The sequence below is a fragment of the Cetorhinus maximus genome, chromosome 2 (genome assembly GCF_964194155.1).
Source record: "Cetorhinus maximus chromosome 2, sCetMax3.hap1.1, whole genome shotgun sequence".
NCBI lineage: Eukaryota > Metazoa > Chordata > Chondrichthyes > Lamniformes > Cetorhinidae > Cetorhinus > Cetorhinus maximus.
This window is the reverse complement of record NC_135880.1, coordinates 54574710-54599181: the sequence shown is the minus strand read 5'-3', so window position 1 is coordinate 54599181 and position 24472 is coordinate 54574710. Positions and strand designations below refer to the sequence as shown.

Sequence of the window (24472 nt, the reverse complement as noted above, 5' to 3'; positions counted from 1 at the left end):
ACTAACTGGGAGGGCAAAGCTCCAAAAGCATCCCATCCTCAATGATGGCAGAGCCCACTATGTGGGTGCAAAAGCCAAAGCATTTGCAAGCATCTTCAACCAAAAGCCGAGTAGATGATGTATCTGGAACTTCTCCTGTGGTCCGGACCATCATCGACCCTTGTCTTCGTACAATTCGATTCATAGCATTGTTATGACCGCAGCTGATGTTAATGCTGAGCAAGGCAGATCTCAGATTGAAATCCGTCTCGGCTGATCGTATTTTTTTTTTCCCCTGTATTGTGGAAACAAGGAAGGAAAGCTACTGATCACAAAAGTGCAGGACTCCAGTGATAACTCCTATAATCTGAAGAATTGAAATGGTTATTAAAAGTAATAGGTAAAGCTTAAACGCAAAAGATAGAAGATACACAGTTGGAAAGAAATATTACAAAATAACCCCCAAAACGTGTTATCAAAGGTACACAATAAAACTATCCTTTTGGCAACAGCCCTTATAGATTCTTAACCATGAGATATTACCCAAACTGAGAAACTGCTTTCACTTTAAACAGAAGTACAATCCGCGACTTCCCAGAGCAAATCCACGCTGAGGTGGTTTTTCCAAAGGACAAATGTTCTTCTGGCCCAAAACTGAATTCCATTTTTCAATTAAAGGACTTTCACAGCTTTTCAGCACAATCCAAAACACAGGAGTTGGCTTTCGGTGGCACCCCCCGACCACCCAACTCACTACAGCTGAAAACCCATTCTCATAAAAACTTTTCACCCCTTTCATCTTAGTTCTCCATTGTCTTTAAATATCCTTTTTGAAAACTCAGGTTCCAAAATGTCAAAACTGATCCCCAAATGAAAATTTCAAATCTGCTCTGTTTCCTTGTAAATTAACACCCACCATAAGGCCTCATTACAAAATGCAAGAAGATAACATTTTTAGTCTTTCATCCCTTAGATTCTGCAGATAGTCTGGCTCCAACAACCTCACCTTTGATTAACCCTGGACTCACAGACACAGCGTACCCTTACCTACACAATATACACATAAACACAGAAATATAACAATGTACACATATCACCACACCATACGATATCAAGAAATGGCTGATGGCACTGGGTACCGCAAAGACTTTGGACCCTGACAACATCCTGGCAATATGTAATGACTTGTGCTCCAGAACTAGCTGTGCCCTTAGCTAAATTATCCCAGTACAGCTACAACACTAGCATATATGTGACAAGTGTGGAAAATTGCCCAGGTAGTTCCTGTCCACAGAGAGGACAGATCCAATTCACTTCTCATCACTTTGCTGATGATTGTCATCGATAGTGCTGTCAAGTGGCATTTGCTCAGCCACAACCTGCTCATCGATGGGTTCTACCAGGGCAACTGGGCTCCAGACCTCACTAAAGCCTTAGTCCCAAAGGGACTGAATGAGCTGAATTCTAAACGTGAGATGAGAGTGACTGCCCATACAAACAAGGAATAGGAGTAGGCCATTTGGCCCCTCGAGCATGCTCTGCCATTTAATAAGATCGTGGCTGATCTGATCTGATAACCTCAAAGCTGCATCCCACCTACCCCCAATAACCTATCCACTCCCTTTCTTACCAAGTATATATCCACCTCTGCCTTAAAAACATTCAAAGACTCTGCTTCCACCACCTTTTCAGGAAGAAAGTTCCAAAGACTCACAACCCTCAGAAAAAATTTCACCTCATCTCTGCTTTAAATGGGCGACCCCTTATTTTTAAATAGTGACCCCATAGTTCTAGATTCTCCCACAAGAGGAAACATCCTCTCCACATCCACCCTATCAAGACCCCTCAGGATCATATATGTTACAATCAAGTCGCCTCTTACTGTTCTGTACTCCAGTGGACCCAAGTCTAGCCTGTCCAACATTTCCTCATGAGACAACCCACCCATTCCAAGGTCTGGTAAGCCTTCTCTGAACAGCTTCCAATGCACTTATGTCCTTCCTTAAATGAAGTGACAAATACTGTACTCAGTACTCCAAATGTGGTCTCACTAGTGCTCTGTCTAATTGAAGCACAACCTCCCTACTTTTGTATTCAATTCCCCTTGCAATAAATGATAACATTTTATTAGTTTTCCCAATTACTTGCTGTACCTGTATACTAGCATTTTGCGATTCATGCACGAGGATGCCAGATCCCTCTGAATCTCAGAGCTCTGCAATCTCTCACCATTTAGATAATATACTTCTCTTTTATTCTTCCTGCAAAAATGGACAATTTCACATTTTCCCACGTTATACTCCATATGCCAGATCTTTGCCCACTCACTTAACCTATCTTTTTGTAGCCTCCTTATGCCCTCTTCACAACTTAATATCCTACCTAACTTTGTATCTTGACATTAAAGCAGCATTTGACTGAGTGTGGCACAAAGGCCTAGCACAAATAAGGTCAATGTGGATTTGGGGGAAATTCTCCACTGGATGGAGTCATACCTAGCACAACGTAAGATGATTGTGGTTGTCGGATACCAATGACCTCGGCCTCAGGACACTGCTGAAAGAGTTCCTCAGGGTAGTTGATATCCGAGGCCCCACAATCTTTAGCTGCTTCATAATGACCTTTCCTCCAATATAAAGTCAGAAGTGGGGATGTTTCCTGGTGATTGCATAGTGATCAGTGCCATTCACAGCTCCTCAGATGCGGAAGCAGTCCTTGCTCTTATGACATTCAGGCTTAGGCTGATAAGTGGTAAGTAACATGCCTTGCCACAAGGTGCCAGGCAATGACCATCTCTAACAGGAGAAAGTCTAACCGCCTTCCTTAGATCTTCAACACAGTTATCATCACTGAATTCCTGGGTGTTGTCAGTGACCAGAAACTTAACCAGACTAGCCAGTTAAATATTGTGGCTACAAGAGCAGGTTAGGGGTTGGGAATTCTGCACTGAGTAACTCCACTCCTGACTCCCCAAAGTCTGTCCACCATCGACAAGGCACAAGTTAGGAGTCGAGAGCACCACTACCTGGAAGTTCCCCTCCAATTCACAATCATTCTTAGTTGCAAATAAATTGCTGTTCCCTCGTTGTCACTGATTCTAAATCCTGGAACAGCAGTGTGGGTGTACCTACGCCATATGGACTGAAGTGATTCGAGAATGCGGGAATGGGCAGTAAATGCTGGTCTTGTCAGTGATGTTCAGATTACAGGAACAAATAAAATCAATAGGCAAAGGTCATGACTGAGGTTCTAAATCTGTACTTTGCTTCAGTCTTAACCAGGAAGGAAAATACTGCCAAAGTTGTAATGAAAGAAGAATTAGTTGAGTTAAAGGTTGGGCTAAAAATGTAAAGAAAAAGGAAGTATTAGAAAGGCTGGCTGTACTTAAAGTTGATAAGTCATCAGGACTGGATGGGTTACATCTGAGGATGCTGAGAGAACTCAGTGGAAGTTGCAGGAGTTGTTCCAATCCTATTTGTATACGAGGCTGGTGCTACACTGGAGAATTGCAAATGTTACACCCCTTTTTGAAAAAAGTGCAAGGATAAACTCAGCAATGCAGGCCAGTCAGTTTAACCTGAGTAGTGGGAAAGCTTTTTTAGAAGCATTATTCCTGGACAAAATTAATAGTCATTGGACAAGTTGGTTAACTAGGGAAAGCCAGTGCAGATTTGATCAAGGTAAATTGTGCTTAACTTGATTGAGTTTTTTGATGACGCAACTACCTAGTTGATCAGGGTAATGTAGTTGATGTGGTCCAGATGGACTTCCAAATGGTGTGTGATAAAATGACATATGAGACCAACCAGGACATTGAAGCCCATAGAATTGTAGCAGCAGGAATACAAAGTTGGCTGAGTGACAGGAAACAGAGTAGGGGTGAACAGTTGGTTTTCAGACATGAAGAAAGTAGACAGTGGAGTTGCCCAGGGGTTGGCACCAGGATCATTACTTTTCTTGATATATATTAATCACCTAGACTTGGGTGTACCAGGCACAATTTCAAAATTTGCAGATGACGTGAATCTTGGAAGTATTGTGAGCTGTGAGGAAGATAGTGACAGATGTCAAGAGAACATAAGCTGGTGGAATGGATGGATATGTGGGAGATAAAATTTTGTGCTGGGAATTGTGAACTGGTGCATTTTGGTAGGAAGAACAAGGAGAGGAAATATAAAATAAAGGGTGCAATTCCAAAGGGGGCCAGGAACAGAGAGACTTGGTGGTGTATGTGCATAAATTGCTGAAGGTGGAAGGACAGATTGAGAAATGTGATAACAAGGCAGACCAGGATCCTAGGCTTTATAAACGGGCATACAGTATAACAGAAGGAAGTCACACTAAACATTTTATAAGACGAGGGTTTGGCCTCAACTGAAGTATTGTGCACTGCACTTTAGGAAGGATGTGAAAGCTTTAATGAGGGTGCAGAAACGATGTAAGAGAATAGTTTCAGAGAGGATAGACTTCATAAGATCATAAGAAATTGCTCCTATTTCAGAGTAGACCATTTGATCCGTCGAGCCTGCTCTGCCATTCAATAAGATGGCTGATCTGATTGTGGCCTTACTTCCAATTTTCTGCCTGTCCTCCATAACCATTGACTCCCTTGTTGATCAATAATATGCCTAACTCAGCATTGAATATACTCAATGAGCCAGCCTCCACTGCTCTCTATAGAAGAGAATTCCAAAAACTAGTAAACCTCTGAGAAGAAATCCTTCCTCATCTCCATCTGAAATGGGAGACCCATTATTCTGAAACTAGTTCTAGATTGCACCTTTTTGCCTCGCCCCCAGAGCCCCAAGGGGAAAAAATTACTGAGGTGCAAGAAGTATAGTGTATTGCAGAAAAAAGAGACATGTTGCCGAAGCTTTTTGTCTTGCAGCCAGGAGGACAAATGCAAGAAAGCCAAATTTCAAACAATCATAAAAGGCAGAGTGCAGACCATACTCAACCAGCTTGCAAAAACCCAAGACAAAATGTCTACTGTTAGATGCCATTTTGTGATTGGGCAGCACTGGCTGAACACTCTTGGCTATGCTAATAGCTACACTAATAACCATCTAAGACTAGAGAGCCGATAGAGTAGTGGTATTGTCTGCTGGACTAGTAATCCGGAGACCCAGGGTAATGCTCTGGGAACCCAGGTTCAAATCCCGCCATGGCAGATGGTGGAATTGTCATTCATGACCATGAATTGATTGTTGTGAAAATCCATCTGGTTCACCCTTACCTGGACTGGCTGACACATGACTCCAGACCCACAGCAATGTGGTTGACTCTTAAATGCCCTCTGTTGTACTCAGCCACTCAGTTGTATCAAACCAGATGGACCACCCAGCACCGGCCTAGGGACCGGAAACGACCTGTCGACCCTGCAAAGTCCTCCTTACTAACATCTGGGGGTTAGTGCCAAAATTGGGAGAGCTGTCTCACAGACTAGTCAACACACAGAATCATACCTTATGGACACCACCATCACCATCCCTGGGTATGTCCTGTCCCACCGGCACAGTGGTTTACAGTTGGGATGGGAGTCCTCAACATTGACTCTGGACCCCATGAAGCCTTGTGGCATTAGGTCAAACATGGGCAAGGAAACCTCCTGCTGATTACCACATACTGCCCTCCCTCAGCTGATGAATCAGTGCTCCTCCATATTGAACACCACTTGGAGGAAGCACTGAGGGTGAGTCAGGGTGCAGAATGTAGTCCATCACCAACAGTGGCTCAGTAGCACCACTACTGACTGAGCTGGCCGAGTCCTAAATTACATAGCTGCTAGACAGGGTCTGCAGCAGGTGGGGAGGGAAGCAACAAGAGGGAAAAACATACTTGACCTCATCCTCACCAACCTGCCTGCCGCAGATGCATCTGTCCATGACAGTATCTGTAGGAGTGACCACTGCACAGTCCTTTTTGGGGACCAAGTCCCGCCTTCACATTGAGGATCCCCTTCATCGTGTTGTGTGGCATTGCCACAGTGCTAAATGGGATAGCTTTCGAACAGATCTAGCAAGTCTGGTCATCCATGAGGCGCTGTGGGCCATCAGCAGCAGCAGAATTGTACTTGAACACAGCCTAGCCTCATGGCCCGGCATATCCCCTACTCTACTATTGCCATCAAGCCATGTATCTTTTTTGAATTACCTGGGAGCTTGGGGAGCTTTTAGTTCCCCATTGCTTTCCCCGTGACAACGCCTAGGCCAGCTGACTTGCCAGCCAATCAGCACCCTCTTCTCCAGTAATATAAATTGTTGTGATCGTTTGAAATTTGGCTTTCTTACATTTGTCCAGATGAGTGTAAAACAAAAAGCTTGAACAACATGTCTCTTTTTTTTAAGCAATATTCAAGTTCTGTACTACAAAGCAACTATGAACTATAGAGTAGTGATAATGGAAGACTTTACCTCAATATTGAATGGGATAGTCATTGTGTTAAGGGAAGAATTCTTGAAGTGTGTTCAGGAGAATCTTACAGAATCACTAAATTTCCCGCCGAACAAGGAAGGAGGCATTGGTAAATTTTGTCCCATCCCCTAATGACGTGGGTCAAGTGGGGAATGTCACAGTTGAGTAGCATCTCGAAATAGTGATCATAGTGTCATAAGGATTAAATTAATCGTGGAGGAGGACACCAACTGTCTAGAATTAAATAAAACTGGAGGGGGATATTTGGGAAGATTTCTAGTCAGAATAAATCAGAGTCAAACACTGGCAGCAGAAATGTAATAGAGCAACGGGTGGCTTTTAGAAAAGAAATGGCTTAAGTACGTCCCTGCTTGGAGCTAAGGGAGGGCAACCAACGCCAGAACGTCCTGGATGACAACAGAGTTAGAGAATAAGATAAATCAGGAAAAAGCGGGTGTATGCCATGCACCAATTTGGCAATGCTAGGGAGAATCAGGCTGAAGGTTTGGCTGGGGTACCAAATGAGTATTTTGCATCATTGTTTACCAAGGAAGAGGCCTTTATTGAACTAGTGATAAACAAGGGGCTTATTGGGATACTGGATGAGATTAAAATGGATAAAAAGGAGGTACTAGAAAAGCTGGCAGCTTTTAAAGTGGATAAGACACCCAGTCCAGATGGGATGCACCATAGGTTGCTCAAGAAACTGCACTCGGTCAAATAAGATAAAAGCAAAATGCTGCAGATGCTGGAAATCTGAAAAAAAAAATAAAAAATTGCTGGAAAAACTTAGCAGGTCTGACAACATCTGTGGAGAGGAAGACAGAGTTAACGTTTTGAGTCCATATGACTCTTCATCAGAACTCGGTCAAATGCTGCCTTGATGTCAAGGGCAGTCAGTCTCACCTCACCTTCAGCTCTTCTGTCCATATTTGAACCAAGGCTGTAATGAGGTCAGAAGCTGAGCGGTCCTGGCGGAACCCAAACTGGCATCAGTGAGCAGGTTATTGCTGGGTAAGTGCTGCTTGATAGCACTTACTAAGCAAGGGGAGCTGCATGGATTTGTTAAGCGAAAATCGTGTTGACTAACAATTGAGTTTTTTGATGAGGAAACGGAGAAGGTGCAACCTATTCAATTTGAATAGGTGCCATCTGCCCCAGATTTGCCCCAGTGTCCCAAGAATCTGAAATCCCCTCTCCTGAACCATACCTCAGGCCATGCATTGATCCTCCTTATCTTCCTATTTCTGCCTTTGGCATTAGGAGTAATCCAGAGATTACTACCCTTTGAGGTCCTAATTTTTAACTTCCTCCCAAGCTCCTGAAAATCTGACAGGACGACCTCAATACCTGTTCCCTCTGTCGTCAGTACTGACGTGTGCACAGCTTCTGGCTTGTTCGCCCTGAAGAATATTCTTCATGCTTTCCATGATATCCTTTACTCTAGCATCAGCGATGCAACACACCAAACAGGACTCATGATAATGGGTACAGTAATGCCTGTCTGTTCCCTAACTGTGGAATCTCCCATAACCACTGCATTTCTAATCTTTGCTGTTCTCTCTTGCCCATTGGTGCCCTAGGCTGGACTGCACTCTTTCAAGGTCTCATCACTCCCAGAAGTGTCTAATGCAGAGTACCACTTTGAAAGTGGCAATATCCCAAAGACACCTGCATTTCTTGCCTCTTCCTACTCTTCTGGATGGCCACCCATCTACTCTCTTCAATTTTTATGGCTTGTGGGGTGGCCACATCCTGAAACGTGTGATCCAGGAAACTCTCATCTTCCCTGATGCTCTGCAGTGACAACAGCTGCCCCTTGAGCTCAAGCTGCTGGAGATACGTTCTACACACATGGTTCCCTGTCATGAATGTATAATAATTCTCATAATATTATTGTGATTTATTGTAAAAGTAGGTTAGTAGTAGAGTTTGGATAGTTTTTTGGGGGGGGGTGGATTTAATTGAATTGGAGATAGCTGATCTGGAGGCTTTGACTCATCAAAAGTAGCTAGGTTTAAAATGCTAAATACATAAACATGGCTGAAGCCTTAGAATGTAAGGTGAGGAGAATTTGCATTTTTAGATAAATTAGGGCAGTTTGAATTTCAGAGAGATGGTAGGATGTTACACCTAGCCAGAGAAGCTAGGCCAAGCGCTGTGTTATTTTCCCAAAGGTTACTGATAATATTAGCACCATGAAAATATTTATATTATGAGAAAGGTAAAGTTCCAAAGACATATGGGAAGAATGGGATTTACATTAAAAGGGAGAAACATGTATAAAGGAGAATGAGCGATGTGTCAGGGAAGGCGTTGTAAGATCTAACAGAATTGCGAAAATCCATCAATTTTTGAGCATCGAGTCTGCTGTCTACAGAAACCGAAGCTAGGAATAGCCACTTTGAATTTTACTGTTCAGGGTATTGTGTTAACTTGCTGGCATCTGTTTAACATTGTTATTTTCTTTTACCGTTGCTTTGACAGGGGTGTAACTGGAAGTCAGATAAATTAGGGGTTTTAGGAGTTATTGTAGTAGTAATTTATGGATCTATGTATGTGCTTGAAATCGTTTCTTTTGTTAATAAATATTTAATATAGTTTTCTAAAAATCTCAAGTCTTGGTGGACTTATTGCTTCTGAATTTAGGGCACACCTCTCGAAATAAAATACAAATTGCAAACCATTGTGACCGTGTGATCAAGTTTCCCTTGTGGATTTGATCCGCCTGGCACACATCATCTGCTGCTTTATAACATTCCCCAAGACACAGTTCTCACATGGCAATGGAATTGCAAGCAGGCCTAATAAGATAGATTGGATGGATTGGTAGGTTTTTTTGTTTCTGTCCCATCATTTTTACATGATAGATTTCTAGAAGGTCTGATCCTTTATTTCATTCAGGAGGCATGGGATAGATCCATTAACTAAAATTAATGGGTAGTTTTTTAAATATTTTGTTGTTCTGGTTGTCTCACTGAAAGCTTGGCTAGATATTAAGACGAGTATAGAGATTTAATTTTGAGTTAAATATTTGGCAGGAAATTGTAACTATTGGTCTTTGGCATTCAGTATTGAAAGTTGATTTTCTGGAAGCAGTTACAAACAACCTAAGCATACATTTGCTTGATTTGGTATGTAAGACACTGAAGCAGTTATATAAACGAGTGAACCGCTGTGTGAAAGTGCGAACATTGATGTTCCAGCTACCAATTAAGTACTTGGGTTCATCCCATTAGCCCATCCATCTGCACATCAAAGTAAAACAAAAACCTCAGGATGACGCTGAATGTCTTTTGCTCTGACTATAATTAAATGAGGCCAGTGCCAACAAGTTGAAGTCTAAGCGTGGGGCTAGGTATCAAATGGGAAGGCCAGCCCTGTTGAAACTTTGAGGCATGCACTGACCTGCAGCAAGAGGTAACTACAGAATTGTGCCACCCTGACTTAATAAACAATAAATACTGAAAGTTTGTGTGATACTGGGTGTACCTAATATTGGTATAAAAGGACAATGGACAATCTAGAATTAAAATATTTAATTGGAGGAGGGTCAATTTCAGTGGGGCGTGAACAGATTTGTCCCAGGTAAATTGGAATCAAAGATTGGTAGGCAGAATTATAACGGAAACGTGAGCTGCCTTTAAAGGGGAGATATGGTTGGGCTACAGTTGAGGTACGTTTCCACGAGGGGGAAAGATAGGGCAACCAAAGCTAGAGCTCTCTGAATGACAAAGGAGACAGAGAGCAGAAAAAGGGTGCATATGACAGATGCCAGATCAATTTACACAAGTGAGAACCAGGCTGAATGTAGAAAATTCAGAGGGGAAGTGAAAAAGATAATGAGAGAGTGTGAGAAGAAACTGGCAGACCATTTCCCCTCGCTTCCCATTCTTTGTATGCCTATCCTAATTTGTGACTTTATATTGGTCTATAATTCTATTTTGTATGTTTGCCAACCTCCGTGCCAACCACACTTTGTGTTCTCCGTATTGGGTTTTTACTTTTTGTGCTTGCTTTTTTGCCATGATTTTCCTTGAATGTTTGACTCTTGTTCTGTTTTCTAATAATTGCCCTTCTAATTTGCTGAATGCTGGTGAGGAGATTTGAATTAGGTCCAACAGTCCAGCACTGGGTTTGTGTAAGAAGATAATAAAGAGAGAAAAGGAAATTTAAAAACAAAAATGAAATAAAGTACAGGCAGTGTAGCAGTAATAACATGGTTGACTTGTGTGACTTTTTGAAATGTGGTTGGTCCATTGTGACTGAGTCTGGGGTCAAAATCGGCTAGCAACATTGGAACACCTGTAATCTACGGCATTGCATTTGTTCAAGGTGGAACACTTTTTTTATTATGTGCACTTGCTTCATTTATAATGCTGATTGTTGGAAAGATAACCTCCTCGATTGTGGATAATTTTGGAATGGTATTGTTACAGCTTGAAATGGCATCAGCATCCCACAGAAGAACAACTTCAGGCCCTTGCTGGAAAACAACAAAAAGCAAAATCCAGGAAAGACAGGTAATGATGCTGGTTATGAGATCACTTCCTGCACATTAAATGTAGTTTATCTGTTTGATTGCCATCAAATTAGCCCCTCGGCTTAAAATGCTCAAGTCCTTAAGGATGTTTTTCCAGTTATTTTGACTCTATTAATAGCCCACCATCTGGTAAATCTGTTTTACCCTCTACTCTCTACATTCTTCCTGCCTTACCCTTGGGCGTCAGCAGTAGCTCAGTGGTACAACTCTTGCCTCTGTGTCAGAAAATTGTGGTTTCAAGTTCCACTCTAGAGACTTGAGCACAAAGTCGAAGTCAACCCTTCTAGTGCAGAACTGAGGGAATTGGAGATGCCATCTATTGGATGAGACATTAAACTGAGGCTCCATAAGTTCATATGAAGTAGGAACAGGAGTAGGCCATTCAGCTCATCGAGCTTGATCCACCATAAAATAAGATCATTGCTGATCTGATTATGGTCTTGACTCCACTTCCAGCCTGTTCCCCATAACTTTTGAGATCAAAAATCTGTCTAACTCTGCCTTAAATATATTCAATGGCCCAGCCTCCACCGTTCTCTGGGGAACAGAATTCAAAAGATTAACAATCCTCAGAGAAGAATTCCTCTTCATCTCCATTCTAAATGGGAGACCCTTATTTTTAAATGGTGTCCCTAGTTCTAGATTCCACCCCCAGTTCCCTCGGAGGGAAATATCCAATCTTTCTCATTCTTCTAAACTCCAATGATTATAGGCCTTACCAGGTTAATCTTTCCTTAGTGAACCTTGTCTGAACTACTTCCAATGCAAGGATATCCCTCCTTTAAGGTGACCAAAACTGCACACACTACTTTGTGCAGTCTCACCAAGGTCCTATGCAATTTTAGCAAGACTTCCTTATTTTTATACTTCATCCCCTTTGCAATAAAGGTCAGCATTCCATTTTCTTTCCTAACTACTTGCTATACCTGCATGCTCACATTTTGTACTCCATGTACAAGGACACTAGATCCCTCGGTGCCGCAGAATTCTGTATTGTCTCTCCATTTAAATAATATTCTGCTTTTCTATTCTTCCTGCCAAAGTAGACAACCTCATATTTTCCTGCATTATACTCCATCTGACAATTTTTTTTTCTCACTCACTTAACCTATCTATATCCCTTTGCAGACTCTTTGTATTTTCCTCACAATTTGCATTTCTGCCTTTCTTGATATCATCAGCAAATATGGCTAGAATCACAGAATCACGTAGTGCAGAAGAGGCCCTCTGGCCCATCGAGTCTGCACCGACACGTGAGAAACACCTGACCTACCTATCTAATCCCATTTACCAGCACTTGACCCATAGCCTTGAATGTTATGACGTGCCAAGTGCTCATCCAGGTACTTTTTAAAGGATGTAAGGCAACCCGCCTCCACTACCCTCCCAGGCAGCGCATTCCAGACCGTCACCACCCTCTGGGTAAAAACGTTTTTCCTCACATCCCCCCTAAACCTCCTGCCCCTTACCTTGAACTTATGTCCCCTCGTGACTGACCCTTCAACTAAGGGGAATAGCTGCTCCCTATCCACCCTGTCCATGCCCCTCATAATCTTGTACACCTCGATCAGGTCGCCTCTCAGTCTTCTCTGCTCCAACGAAAACAACCTAAGTCTATCCAACCTCTCTTAGTAACTTAAATGCACTAGGTCCCTTCATCCAAGTCATTAATATAGATCGGAAAGGCCTAGCACTGGTCCCTGTGGCACTCCACTGGTTACAGTTTACCAACCTGAAAATGATCCATTTATCCTGACTCTGTTTCCTGTTTGTTAGCCAATCCTCTATCCATGCTAATATATCACCTCCAACACAATGAGCTCTTGTGTAGTAAACATTAATGTGGCATCTTGTTGAATGTCTTTTGGAAATCCATCATTATTGACCCTGCTTGTTACATCCCCAAAAATCTTTAATAAATTTGTTAAACATCATTTCCCTTTCACAAAACCATGTTGACACTGCCTGATTGTGTTAGGTTTTCTAAATGTCCTGCTACTACCTCCTTAATAATGGATTCAAGCATTTTCCCAATGACATATTAGGTTAATTGGCCTACAGTTTCCTGCTTACTGTATCCCTTCTTTCTTAAATAGAGGTGATACATTTATACTTCTCCATAATGGGGGAAGTTTGGAAGATTCCAACCAGTGCACCCACTATCTCTTTTAAGACCCTAGGATGCAGCCCATCAGGTCCAGATGACTAGTCAGCCTTTAGTCCCATTAATTTTCTCAGTACTCAGTACAAAACTGAGGCCCATTTGTGCTCCGAGCTGTTTGTTAAAGATCTTATGCACTGTCTCAAAGAAGAGAAGGGAATTTCTCACCAGTGCCCTCGCTAATATTTATCCCACAACCAACATCTTAAAAAACGGATTATCTGGTCTTCATCCCATTGCTGTTTGTGGGGAAAATTGGCTACTTTGCTTCCTATGTTACATTAATCACTGCACTTTGAAACAGTAGTTAATTGACTGTAAAGCACTTTTGGCCACCCTGAGGTCATGAAAAATGCTATATACATGTCATCTGTCTGTTTCCTTTACCCCTCTGCCTTTTACTCTCTTCTATGCCCTTGTGTTTTTTTCTTTCTCTTACCCTTTTACATGCAAAGGTATCCAAGGATAGAAGAAATTAGCAGATCAGAATAAAAGGGTGAGGGGCACAAGGCAGGAAGGTGACCAAACAAAAGAGAAAGGACAAAGGGGTGTTGGGCAAGACTGTGCAGTAAGCCAGTGGGTCATGGTATTCTTTTGGGTCAATGGGTCAATGCTGGCTGGTGAGGGTCAGATGCAGGCTGCATTGCAGCTTTCGGTGTTGAATGTTGGGTACCAGTCAAGCAGCGGTGTAGTAGTAGAGGATGTGGTAGAAGGGAAATTAAAAAATGTTGAGCCAGATGAGCATGGGGTGGGAGAGGGGAAGGATAAGCACAAGACCAGGAAGAAACAGATGCTCAGAAGGAGAAGGAAATGGGAATGTCTAGTTGCCTGCCCATCCTCTAGTCTGTTATATATTAACAGGCTTCCTTAAACTCATGAATAAACCCTAAAGGGAATTCCTTCCCTTCCAAAGCTAGTTTGTAGCTCTAACTTGGAATCTGCAATTTCATAATGGTGATTTTTTTTCTCTGTGCACAGAGTTGTAGCCCTCTGATCCTACAAGTAACATGTGTTTGTACCAAAAAACATCCTTGATCGAGCAGTTGGTCACCTCCCTAAATCTCTGGTAATAGTTTGAGGCCAATACTTAGGAAAATTTAAGTTTCATTTATGTTACCTGTGCTAGTAGGCAGGTAAAGCCAAGAACTACAAATGTCTTTGCAGAAGTGCAAATTTATCCATGTGCAGAGTTACAGTCACTCTTGTTGGATTACTAGCGTAAGACTCTGTTCCTCAGTCCAACCAACTGAAACTTTTTGTTTTGCATAATTTGCAATTGGTTTCTGCTCATGAATTTGAGAGATAATATACTTTGCATTCGAAGTAGAGCCTATACTGTTTTGCGCAGGGAGAAACAATATCAAAGAGCTGGTTGTTAATAGTTTTTCTTCCTTAATTTTTATTTTGTTTCCTGGCAAGGCACTTCCCAAGTTATGGATTTAGTTTCTTTACTTGGTTAATGAAATTTGAACTTTGCCAGTTCATTCTCATAATCACTAGGCTACTGTACCCTTTACTCCCCTTAGCTGTTTTTTAATCCTCTATTTTCAAACCTTTTGGCAGTATATTAATAGAAATAAATGAAAATATCTGGAAAATACTTGGGATCAGAGTTTTGCAAAACTGCTTTAGAATGAAAGTCTGTTAAAGCACCAAGGGATCAATAAAAACAAAGTTAGACTTATTCATAAGGCTTCTTTGTCAAATGAAGCTGACAAGTTGATCTCTGGATTATAGTGCATGCTGTTAAGGTGTCAACATGATGCAGTCTTCTCACTAAATAATGAGATTCATGCTAAGCTCTCACACTTTGGCTTCCTCTTTCGCTCACCCCCACCTCCCTTTTTCTCTCTCACTTTCTGAAGACCAAAGTTATCAGCACAAACGTCACCTACTTACCACTGATTTCAGCCCCCTCCCGGGTCACTTTCAGGTTTTGAATCTCAACCTTGTTGACCCTGAGCTGTGTTTCCTATCCTATATTCTTTCCAACATAGAGACCAACTGCTCCCATCTCAGTGCCATCACTGATCTTTGCCCCTCCATTTTATGTTAAAACCCTAATGCCTTTCTTTGTTGTTTCCATTCTTAATCACTGTAATACCGAATTTCCATTTTTCGCTCTCTATAAAGTCTAGATTGTCCAAAACTTGGCTGCCAGTGTCACATCCACACCAAGTTCCAAAGGTCTTTCATTCCCAATCTTACTGACTTCTGTTAACTACACATGCCTCAGTGTCTCAAATTTAAAATTCTTGCCTTTGGCCTTGTCCTTGAATCAGTCCATAGTCACCCTTTAATGCCCTGCATTTTCCTGTGAACTTTTCATTTTTCTGACTTTAGTATCACTTGCCCTCAGACTTTCCCTTGCCCCCTTTCACCCAATCATTGTTGCCTTTAGTTTCCTTGGTCTCACTCTGGAATTCCCTCATAAATCCCCCTACCCTCATCTCTTCCTTTAAAATTCTCTTTAAAAATCCCCTTTACCAAGCTTTTGCGAACTCAAATTATTCTTTCTTGGCTTGGTTTCTGTTTTCTCTCATGTCCGACAGCCTTAGATTTTCTGCATTAAATCATCTTCTATAAATGAAAATTGTTGTCGTAGCAATGTTTACAGCCTTTCCAAGTAAGATGGAAGAACAGCAGTGTTTGTTTACAATGTTTAGATATGGTCAAAATTAATCGTTGCCAGGGATGAAAAGGTAAGGATCTTCCATCTGGAATCGGAGTGAAGGAGCATGAGTTTCCGTGTGTAGACTTACAGCCACATTTATCGTGGTTTTGCCAGGAAGTACAATGGGCACATAGAAAGCAAGCCACTGACTGTTCCTAAGGATATTGATCTGCATTTGGAAGCAAAGACCATTACAGAGGTGGATACACGAGGTAGGATATATGGCTGAAGATGCACATTAATTATTTAATTGAAAAAACCCTTTGAACTTCATGTGGTGAGTACTCTATACTCACTAATTTTCTTTCAATGTTACTGAGGAATAAGGTTTTATTTTTCAATCACCCTGTGGTGTATATGGAAATATTTCAACTAATGTTTTATTTAAGTGGTTCTCCATTTCTTTTATCAGGTTTGTACAACTGTGGCACAGATTCTTTAAAACATTTTGTTTCTCTTGATCAAAGCAGTAGTCTTTAATTAATTTATCGTGGACATACACCAAGGTTGAACAAGTCATCTCAAAAGAATCCTTCAGGCATTTTTATTCACCGGGGTCATGTGAACTTTTTTTGTGATCGCTTTAGTCTGTAAAAGATGCTGACCAGTTTTTAGCTTTTTCTGCTGATGTCAGCAAATCATTTCCTTGCCATCAAAAGTAATGCATAATTTATTTCTTCCTTTGGCTGTGTCACATGTTTAGTGCTCCAATCACAATGTCAGCCTTGTCCTGATGCAGTCTACATTTTTTGAGCTTAAGATGGTCCCCTGCTTGTTATTTATTTAATCAGATCAAGTTTTGAGATGAATGAGTTCATTCCATTTGTCTGATACCTCATACCAACAGTTATCTTCTGTGTCCACCACTCTTTCTCTTTGCTCCTGACTTATTAGAGTGCACTAACCAGGTAGGTAGGAACCCCCACCACCAACCAAATCCAGGAGAGCCTGACTAATTAAATGTGTCATGTTATTTTGAATTTATCTGATTTTATCCTTTTACCTGGCATCTGTATGTACTTTCCAGCATTGTTCATCAATTCACGATCAGAAGCAGGAACCTTAGTTGTTCTTTTCTTCCCTCCACATAGCGTACCGCCCGACCCTTGCAATTTCCTGGTTTAAAGATACCATAATCAATTGTAGTTCCTCTACAGTCTGCCACTCAATAGAGACTGGTATCAAACCTGGTACATTCCTGGTTGCATGACTCGGAACCACTGAGTTATCGAATGTTGAAATATATTTTACAAAATGCCTATCACCTTTCTCAAGATATTCACTTCAAAATTGTTTGATTTTCCTGGAAAATAAATGCATATTTCTGAGCTTTTTTTTAAATTTAGATAGTACAAACATGTTTTGCATGAAGCAAAAACAGCTTATTTCATTTGCCCAGGTTCCTTTATTGCAAGATCGTTCAAATGCCAGTATATACAATGCCTACAAACTATACTGTATTGTGATTTGATGCTAATAGGTACAGTGCTTTCAACATCAAAGATAAGAATGTGAGTGAAAGGTAATGGTCCTGAACTGTAAAAATGCAAAATTGAGCAAAAAGAAGAGATAAAAGCAAAAAACTGCGGATGCTGGAAATCTAAAACAAAAACAGAGTCAGAAATACCTGGAAAAACTCAGCAGGTCTGGCAGCATCGACGGAGAAGAGCACAGTTGACGTTTTGAGTCCTCGTGACCCTTCAACAGAACTAAGTAAAAATAGGAAAGGGGTGAAATATAAGCTGGTTTAAGGTGGGGGAGGGGGCGGGGTTGTTAGGACAGGCAGACAATAATAGGTGGAGATAACCAAAAGATGTCACAGACAAAAGGACAAAGAGGTGTTGAAGGTGATGATATTATCTAAATGAATGTGCTAATTAAGAGCAGAAAGCAGGACAGACAAGGTACAGATAGCTCTAGTGGGGGTGGGGTGAAATAAGGTAGAGATAAACAATGGGTGGAAATACATTTAAAAATAATGGAAATAGGTGGGAAAAGAAAAATCTATATAAATTATTGGAAAAAACAAAAAGGAGGGGGAACAAACGGAAAAGCGGTGGGGATGGAGGAGAGAGTTCAAGATCTAAAATTGTTGAACTCAGTATTCAGTCCGGAAGGCTGTAAAGTGCCTAGTCGGAAGATGAGGTGCTGTTCCTCCAGTTTGCATTGAGCTTCACTGGAGCAATGCAGCAAGCCAAGGACAAACATGTGGGCATGAGAGCAGGGTGGAGTGTTGAAATGGCAAGCGACAGGGAGGTCTGGGTAATGCTTGCGGACAGACCGAAGGTGTTCTGCAGAGCGGTCACCCAGTCTGCGTTTGGTCTCTCCAATATAGAGGAAACCGCATTGGGAGCAACGAATGCAGTAGACTAAGTTGAGGGAAGTGCAAGTGAAATGCTGCTTTACTTGAAAGGAGTGTTTGGGCCCTTGGACGGTGAGGAGAGAGGAAGTGAAGGGGCAGGTGTTGCATCTTCTGCATTTGCATGGGAAGGTGCCGTGGGAGGGGGCCGAGTAGTAGGGGGTGATGGAGGAGCGGACCAGGGTGTCACGGAGGGAACGATCCCTACGGAATGCCGCCAGGGGGGGTGAAGGGAAGATGTGTTTGGTGGTGGCATCATGCTGGAGTTGGCGGAAATGGTGGAGAATGATCCTTTGAATGCGGAGGCTGGTGGGGTGATAAGTGAGGACAAGAGGGACCCTATCATGTTTCTGGGAGGGAGGAGAAGGCATGAGGGCGGATGTGCCGGAGATGGGCCGGACACGGTTGAGGGCTCTGTAAACCACCGTGGGTGGAAAACCTCAGTTAAGGAAGAAGGAGGACATGTCAGAGGAACTGTTTTTGAAAGTGGCATCATCAGAATAGATGCGACGGAGGCGAAGGAACTGAGAGAATGAGATGGATTCCTTACAGGAAGCCGGGTGTGAGGAGCTGTAGTCGAGGTAGCTGTGGGAGTCGGTAGGCTTGTAATGGATATTGGTGGATAGTCTATCACCAGAAATTGAGACAGAGAGATCAAGGAAGGGAAGGGAAGTCTCAGAGATAGACCATATGAAAATGATGGAGGGGTGGAGATTGGAAGCAAAATTAATAAATTTTTTCCCTCTCCCTCCAGCAGCACCGCCGCACCCTTTTTCAAAGCTGCGCGTGCCCCCAGTTTCATTTTATTCTTCGTCTCATCCGACGCCTCAACAAGAAACTTTTTCTCTTGCTCTCAAGTGCTAAGGAACGCAAGCTCCAACAACTCATCGACACCAACACCCATCCAGGACCCTCCACCCCTGCCTGTCCCTCTGTCACCATCCCGTCTTCCAATCCCAGCCCCGGCCGTGTATTCACTATACCCCTTGACCTTCCCCTCTCCGACGCTGAACGTTCAGTGCTCAGCAAAGGACTTAGTTTCATACCCTTAACGCCCTCATCTCAATGAATTTCAGGCTTGGCACGATGCTGAACTCTTCTTCCGCCGCCTTCGTCTCCGTGCTCACTTCTTTGGGCAGGAGTCCTCTCCCCGTTCAACGGATCCTTTTACCCACCTCCAATATTCTCCCTCCACCTGGACCCCTCCTTCTGGATTCTTACCTTCTCTTGATCTTTTCATTGAGAACTGTCGGCGTGACATTAGTTGTCTCAATTTCTCTGCTCCTCTCATCCATTCTAACCTGTCTCTCTCTGAACTTACTGCACTCCGTTCTCTCAGGTCCAACCCTAACATTGTCATCAAACCCGCTGACAAGGGTGGTGCTGTTGTTGTCTGGCACACTGACCTCTACCTCGCGGAGGCTGAGTGTCAACTCGCAGACACTTCCTCCAACTCTCCCTGGACCATGACCCCACCACTGAACATCAAGCCATTGTTTCCAGGACTGTCACTGACCTCATCTCCTCTGGAGATCTTCCTTCCACAGCTTCCAACCTGATAGTCGCCCAACCTTGGACGGTCCGCTTCTACCTCCTACCCAAAATCCACAAACAGGACTGTCCCAGCAGACCGATCGTGTCAGCCTGTCCCTGCCCCACGGAACTCGTTTCTCGCTATCTTGACTCCCTTCTCTATCCCCTTGTCCAGTCCCTTCCCACCTACATCCGTGATTCCTCTGACACCTTACGTCACATCAACAATTTCCAGTTCCCTGGCCCCAACCGCCTCCTCTTCACCATGGACGTCCAATCCCTCTACACCTCTATCCCCCACCGGGATGGCCTGAGGGCTCTCCGCTTCTTCCTCGAACAGAGGCCCGAACAATCCCCATCCACCACTACTCTCCTCCGTCTGGCTGAACTTGTTATCACACTGAACAATTTCTCCTTTAACTCCTCTCACTTCCTCCAAATAAAAGATGTGGCTATGGGTACCCGCATGGGCCCCAGCTATGCCTGTCTCTTTATGGGGTATGTGGAACATTCCTTGTTCCAGTCCTACTCCAGCTCCCTCCCACAACTCTTTCTCCGGTACATCGATGATTACTTCGGTGCTGCTTCATGCTCTCGTCAGGACCTGGAAAAATTTATTAATTTTGCTTCCAATCTCCACCCCTCCATCATTTTCACATGGTCCATCTCTGATACTTCCCTTCCCTTCCTTGACCTCTCTGTCTCAATTTCTGGTGATAGACTGTCCACCAATATCCATTACAAGCCTACCGACTCCCACAGCTACCTCAACTACAGCTCCTCACACCCCGCTTCCTGTAAGGACTCCATCCCATTCTCTCAGTTCCTTCGCCTCCGTCGCAACTGTTCTGATGATGCCACTTTCAAAAACAGTTCCTCTAACACGTCCTCGTTCTTCCTTAACCGAGGTTTTCCACCCACGGTAGTTGACAGGGCCCTCAACCGTGTCCGGCCCATCTCCCGCACATCCGCCCTCATGCCTTCTCCTCCCTCCCAGAAACATGATATGGTCCCTCTTGTCCTCACTTATCACCCCACCAGCCGCTGCATTCAAAGGATCATCCTCCGCCATTTCCGCCAACTCCAGCATGATGCCACCACCAAACACATCTTCCCTTCAGCCCCCCCTGGCGGCATTCCGTAGGGATCGTTCCCTCCGTGACACCCTGGTCCACTCCTCCATCACCCCCTACTCCTCAACTCCCTCCCATGCAAACGCAGAAGATGCAACACCTGCCCCTTCACTTCCTCTCTCCTCACCGTCCAAGGGCCCAAACACTCCTTTCAAGTGAAGCAGCATTTCACTTGCACTTCCCTCAACTTAGTCTACTGCATTCGTTGCTCCCAATGCGGTTTCCTCTACATTGGAGAGACCAAACGCAGACTGGGTGACTGCTTTGCAGAACACCTTCGGTCTGTCCGCAAGCATTACCCAGACCTCCCTGTCACTTGCCATTTCAACACTCCACCCTGCTCTCATGCCCACATGTCTGTCCTTGGCTTGCTGCGTTGTTCCAGTGAAGCTCAATGCAAACTGGAGGAACAGCACCTCATCTTCCGACTAGGCACTTTACAGCCTTATGGACTGAATATTGAGTTCAACAATTTTAGATCTTGAACTCTCTCCTCCATCCCCACCCCCTTTCCGTTTGTTCCCCCTCCTTTTTGTTTTTTCCAATAATTTATATAGATTTTTCTTTTCCCACCTATTTCCATTATTTTTAAATGTATTTCCACCCATTGTTTATCTCTACCTTTTATGCCCTTTTAGTATTATTTCACCCCACCCCCACTAGAGCTATCTGTACCTTGTCTGTCCTGCTTTCTGCTCTTAATTAGCACATTCCTTTAGATAATATCACCACCTTCAACACCTCTTTGTACTTTTGTCTGTGACATCTTTTGGTTATCTCCACCTATTACTGTCTGCTTGTCCTAACAACCCCCCACCCCTCCACCCTTAAACCAGCTTATATTTCACCCCTTCCCTGCTTTTACTTATTTCTGTTGAAGGGTCATGAGGACTTGAAGCGTCAACTGTGCTCTTCTGCACCGATGCTGCCAGACCTGCTGAGTTATTCCAGGTATTTCTGTCACTGTTTTTGTTTCAAAAAGAAGAGATCTTGCCCAAATTAGCTGTGCAGAGAAATTAGCAAACAGGTTGACAGTGGAAAGTCTTGAAATCTGAAATGCATACAGTGAGGTGAATTTTACAGGAAATATTGCTCGCTTCCCTGGTTTAAAAAAAGTTAGTCTGGAGCTGAACAACTTTTTAAAAAAAAGCTACCTCACAGCAGCCTTAACGAGCTGAAGGTGAGACTTCCACCCCTCAGGGAAATCTGATTAGCCAGCAACGGAGTAGTCCCAGCAACACCAGAACTCAATAGTGGCTGCTGCTGGGATTGCAAGCAGCCCCAAGGAGATGATCCATGAATGACGGACTTGCAGGTGAGTCCAGAGTTTTTGGTCAGGGAGGGATCAGGGACCCTAGGGAGGATGGGGTTCCGGGGGAGTGTCAGGTTCTGAAGGCCAGGGCGGGGAGATGCAAAAGATGGGGGTACCATCTTGGGAGGAGGGGTATACTATTGCGGTGGAGGCGGAAGTGGGCCCTTACTTGACCATTAATTGGTGGGCTAGCCACCCATTCTATTTTATGTGGCCCCCCCCTCCACCTGCAAATATGCCAACGGGAATCGTAAAATTCCCCCAGTAAAAAAACATTTCTATATGGTGAAAAGGATTTCTTTGAAAACTGAGGTTTGAGGTTTAAACTAAGCAAACTTAAAAAGGGAGGCATCTAACAAGATTAGGTCTAACAATGCTAAAGGAAATGAGGAAAATAGAGAGGTAAGTAGAGATATTAGAAGACCCAAAGGAAATTAGGAAAAAAAAGCTATCAGAATATATAAAAGCCTGTAATAGTGGGGACTTTTATAAGAATGTGAAATGCAAAGGATACTTGGTGAGGGTAGAGTGCTCAACGATGAAGCGTGAGTGTGAAAGTATGATGAAAGTAATGGACTAGAATTTGCTGTCAAAATAACAGTGAAACTAATGGTACTTGCTATTATTTATGCATAAATAGTAAACCAACTTCAAATGAGGAACCTGTAGGAACAAGGAGTAGGCTATTCAGTCCCTGAAGCCTGTAATGCCATTCAATTAGATTATGGCTGATGCACACTTAAATGCAAATATCCAAACATCACTGTTCGAGTTATGCCACTTACCACATCCAATCCAACCTCACCATTGATGTACAGAGAATCTCTCAAAATTGTACTTTTGCCTGATAGACATGAACTAAACATGCCTCATTTTTAGCGCCAGTCATTAGAAGAGTAAATACCCTTTTAATCATCTAATAATCACTGCCAATCAATTTATCGGGCACTGAAAATTAACAATTATAAGTGTGCAAGCTTGTTCCTTCAGGTTTTGAATTTTTTTGTCAATTTTAAAAATGTCATTTTTTTCTATTTTTTTTCTCCTTATCCAGTCATTCTTCCCCTGACTTTATTTATCTTACTGTATCTGATTTGACACTGAATTCATTCACCTTCTCGGTCCTTTCTGTTTTGATTTCCCAATCCTTACATCTCTCTGGTTAAGAAATATTGCCCCAGATGCCCTTTTTCCCTTGCACGTTCAGCAACTTTGTGAACAAATTATTTTGGGGCTGAAGAGACCAAGGGCAAGTTTGACAGCAGATACCATGTGTGATGATAGGTTGGGGAGAGGTCAAATGGCTCCATGTTTTCCCTCCTCGTTTGACTGCAATAGGTTCTTCCTTAAAACAGATATACTTGCCAATTCCATGAGTGTGTAACTGTTTATACGCTATGACCAAAAAAGACACGATCAGGCAGGTTTTCTAGAGTTTTTCAGAAAAGACGAGGATATATTGTATTGTTATTAAGACAGTCAAAGTAAAACTAATAAAAATGCTCTCGCTTTCTCTGCCACGCTCTCTCTTTCTTTGCCACCCCCTCTCTCTCTCTCTCTCTTTCTTTTTCTGCCTCTCTTTCTCTCTGCCCCTCTCTCTCTCTCTGCCCCTCTCTCTCTCTCTCTGCCGTTCTCTCTCTTTCTCTGCCCCCCTCTCTTTCTCTGTTCTCACTCTCGGCCTCTTGGTCTCTCTCTCTCTCTCTCTCTCTCTCTGTCTTGGCCCCTCTCTCTCTCTCTCTCTCTCTCTCTCTCTCTCTCTCTCTCTGTCTCGGCCCCTCGCTCTCTCTCTCTCTCTCTCTGTCTGTCTCTCTCTCTCTCTCTCTCTCTCTCTGTATCGGCCCCTCGCGCTCTCTCTCTCGCTCTCTCTCTCTGTCTTGGCCCCTCGCGCTCTCTCTCTGTCTCGGCCCCTCGCTCTCTCTGTCTCGGCCCCTCGCGCTCTCTCTCTCTCTCTCTCTGTCTCGGCCCCTCGCTCTCTCTCTCTGTCTCGGCCCCTCGCTCTCTCTCTCTCTCTGTCTCGGCCCCTCGCTCTCTCTCTCTCTGTCTCGGCCCCTCGCTCTCTCTCTCTCTGTCTCGGCCCCTCGCTCTCTCTCTCTCTGTCTCGGCCCCTCGCTCTCTCTCTCTCTGTCTCGGCCCCTCGCTCGCTCGCTCTCTCTCTGTCTCGGCCCCTCGCTCTCTCTCTCTCTGTCTCGGCCCCTCTCTCTGTCTCGGCCCCTCGCTCTCTCTCTCTCTGTCTCGGCCCCTCGCTCTCTCTCTCTCTCTCTGTCTCGGCCCCTCGCTCTCTCTCTCTCTGTCTCGGCCCCTCGCTCTCTCTCTCTCTGTCTCGGCCCCTCGCTCTCTCTCTCTCTGTCTCGGCCCTTCGCTCTC

At 43.5% G+C, this 24472-nt stretch overlaps 1 protein-coding gene across 9 annotated transcripts in view; it reads left to right on the top strand.

Moving 5' to 3' along the window:
* Positions 1 to 24472, top strand: part of tmem161b (transmembrane protein 161B) — a 105371-nt gene that overhangs the window by 21802 nt on the left and 59097 nt on the right. For 4 of the 9 annotated variants that reach the window (XM_078564790.1, XM_078564807.1, XM_078564799.1 and 1 more), the window contains exons 3-4: positions 10833 to 10916; positions 15886 to 15983. In XM_078564790.1, the coding sequence (XP_078420916.1) occupies positions 10833 to 10916; positions 15886 to 15983 (182 nt within the window). Of the gene's footprint in view, positions 1 to 10832; positions 10917 to 15763; positions 15984 to 24472 lie in introns of all 9 variants that reach the window. The other 5 variants (XM_078564843.1, XM_078564817.1, XM_078564852.1 and 2 more) reach the window with 3 other exon arrangements.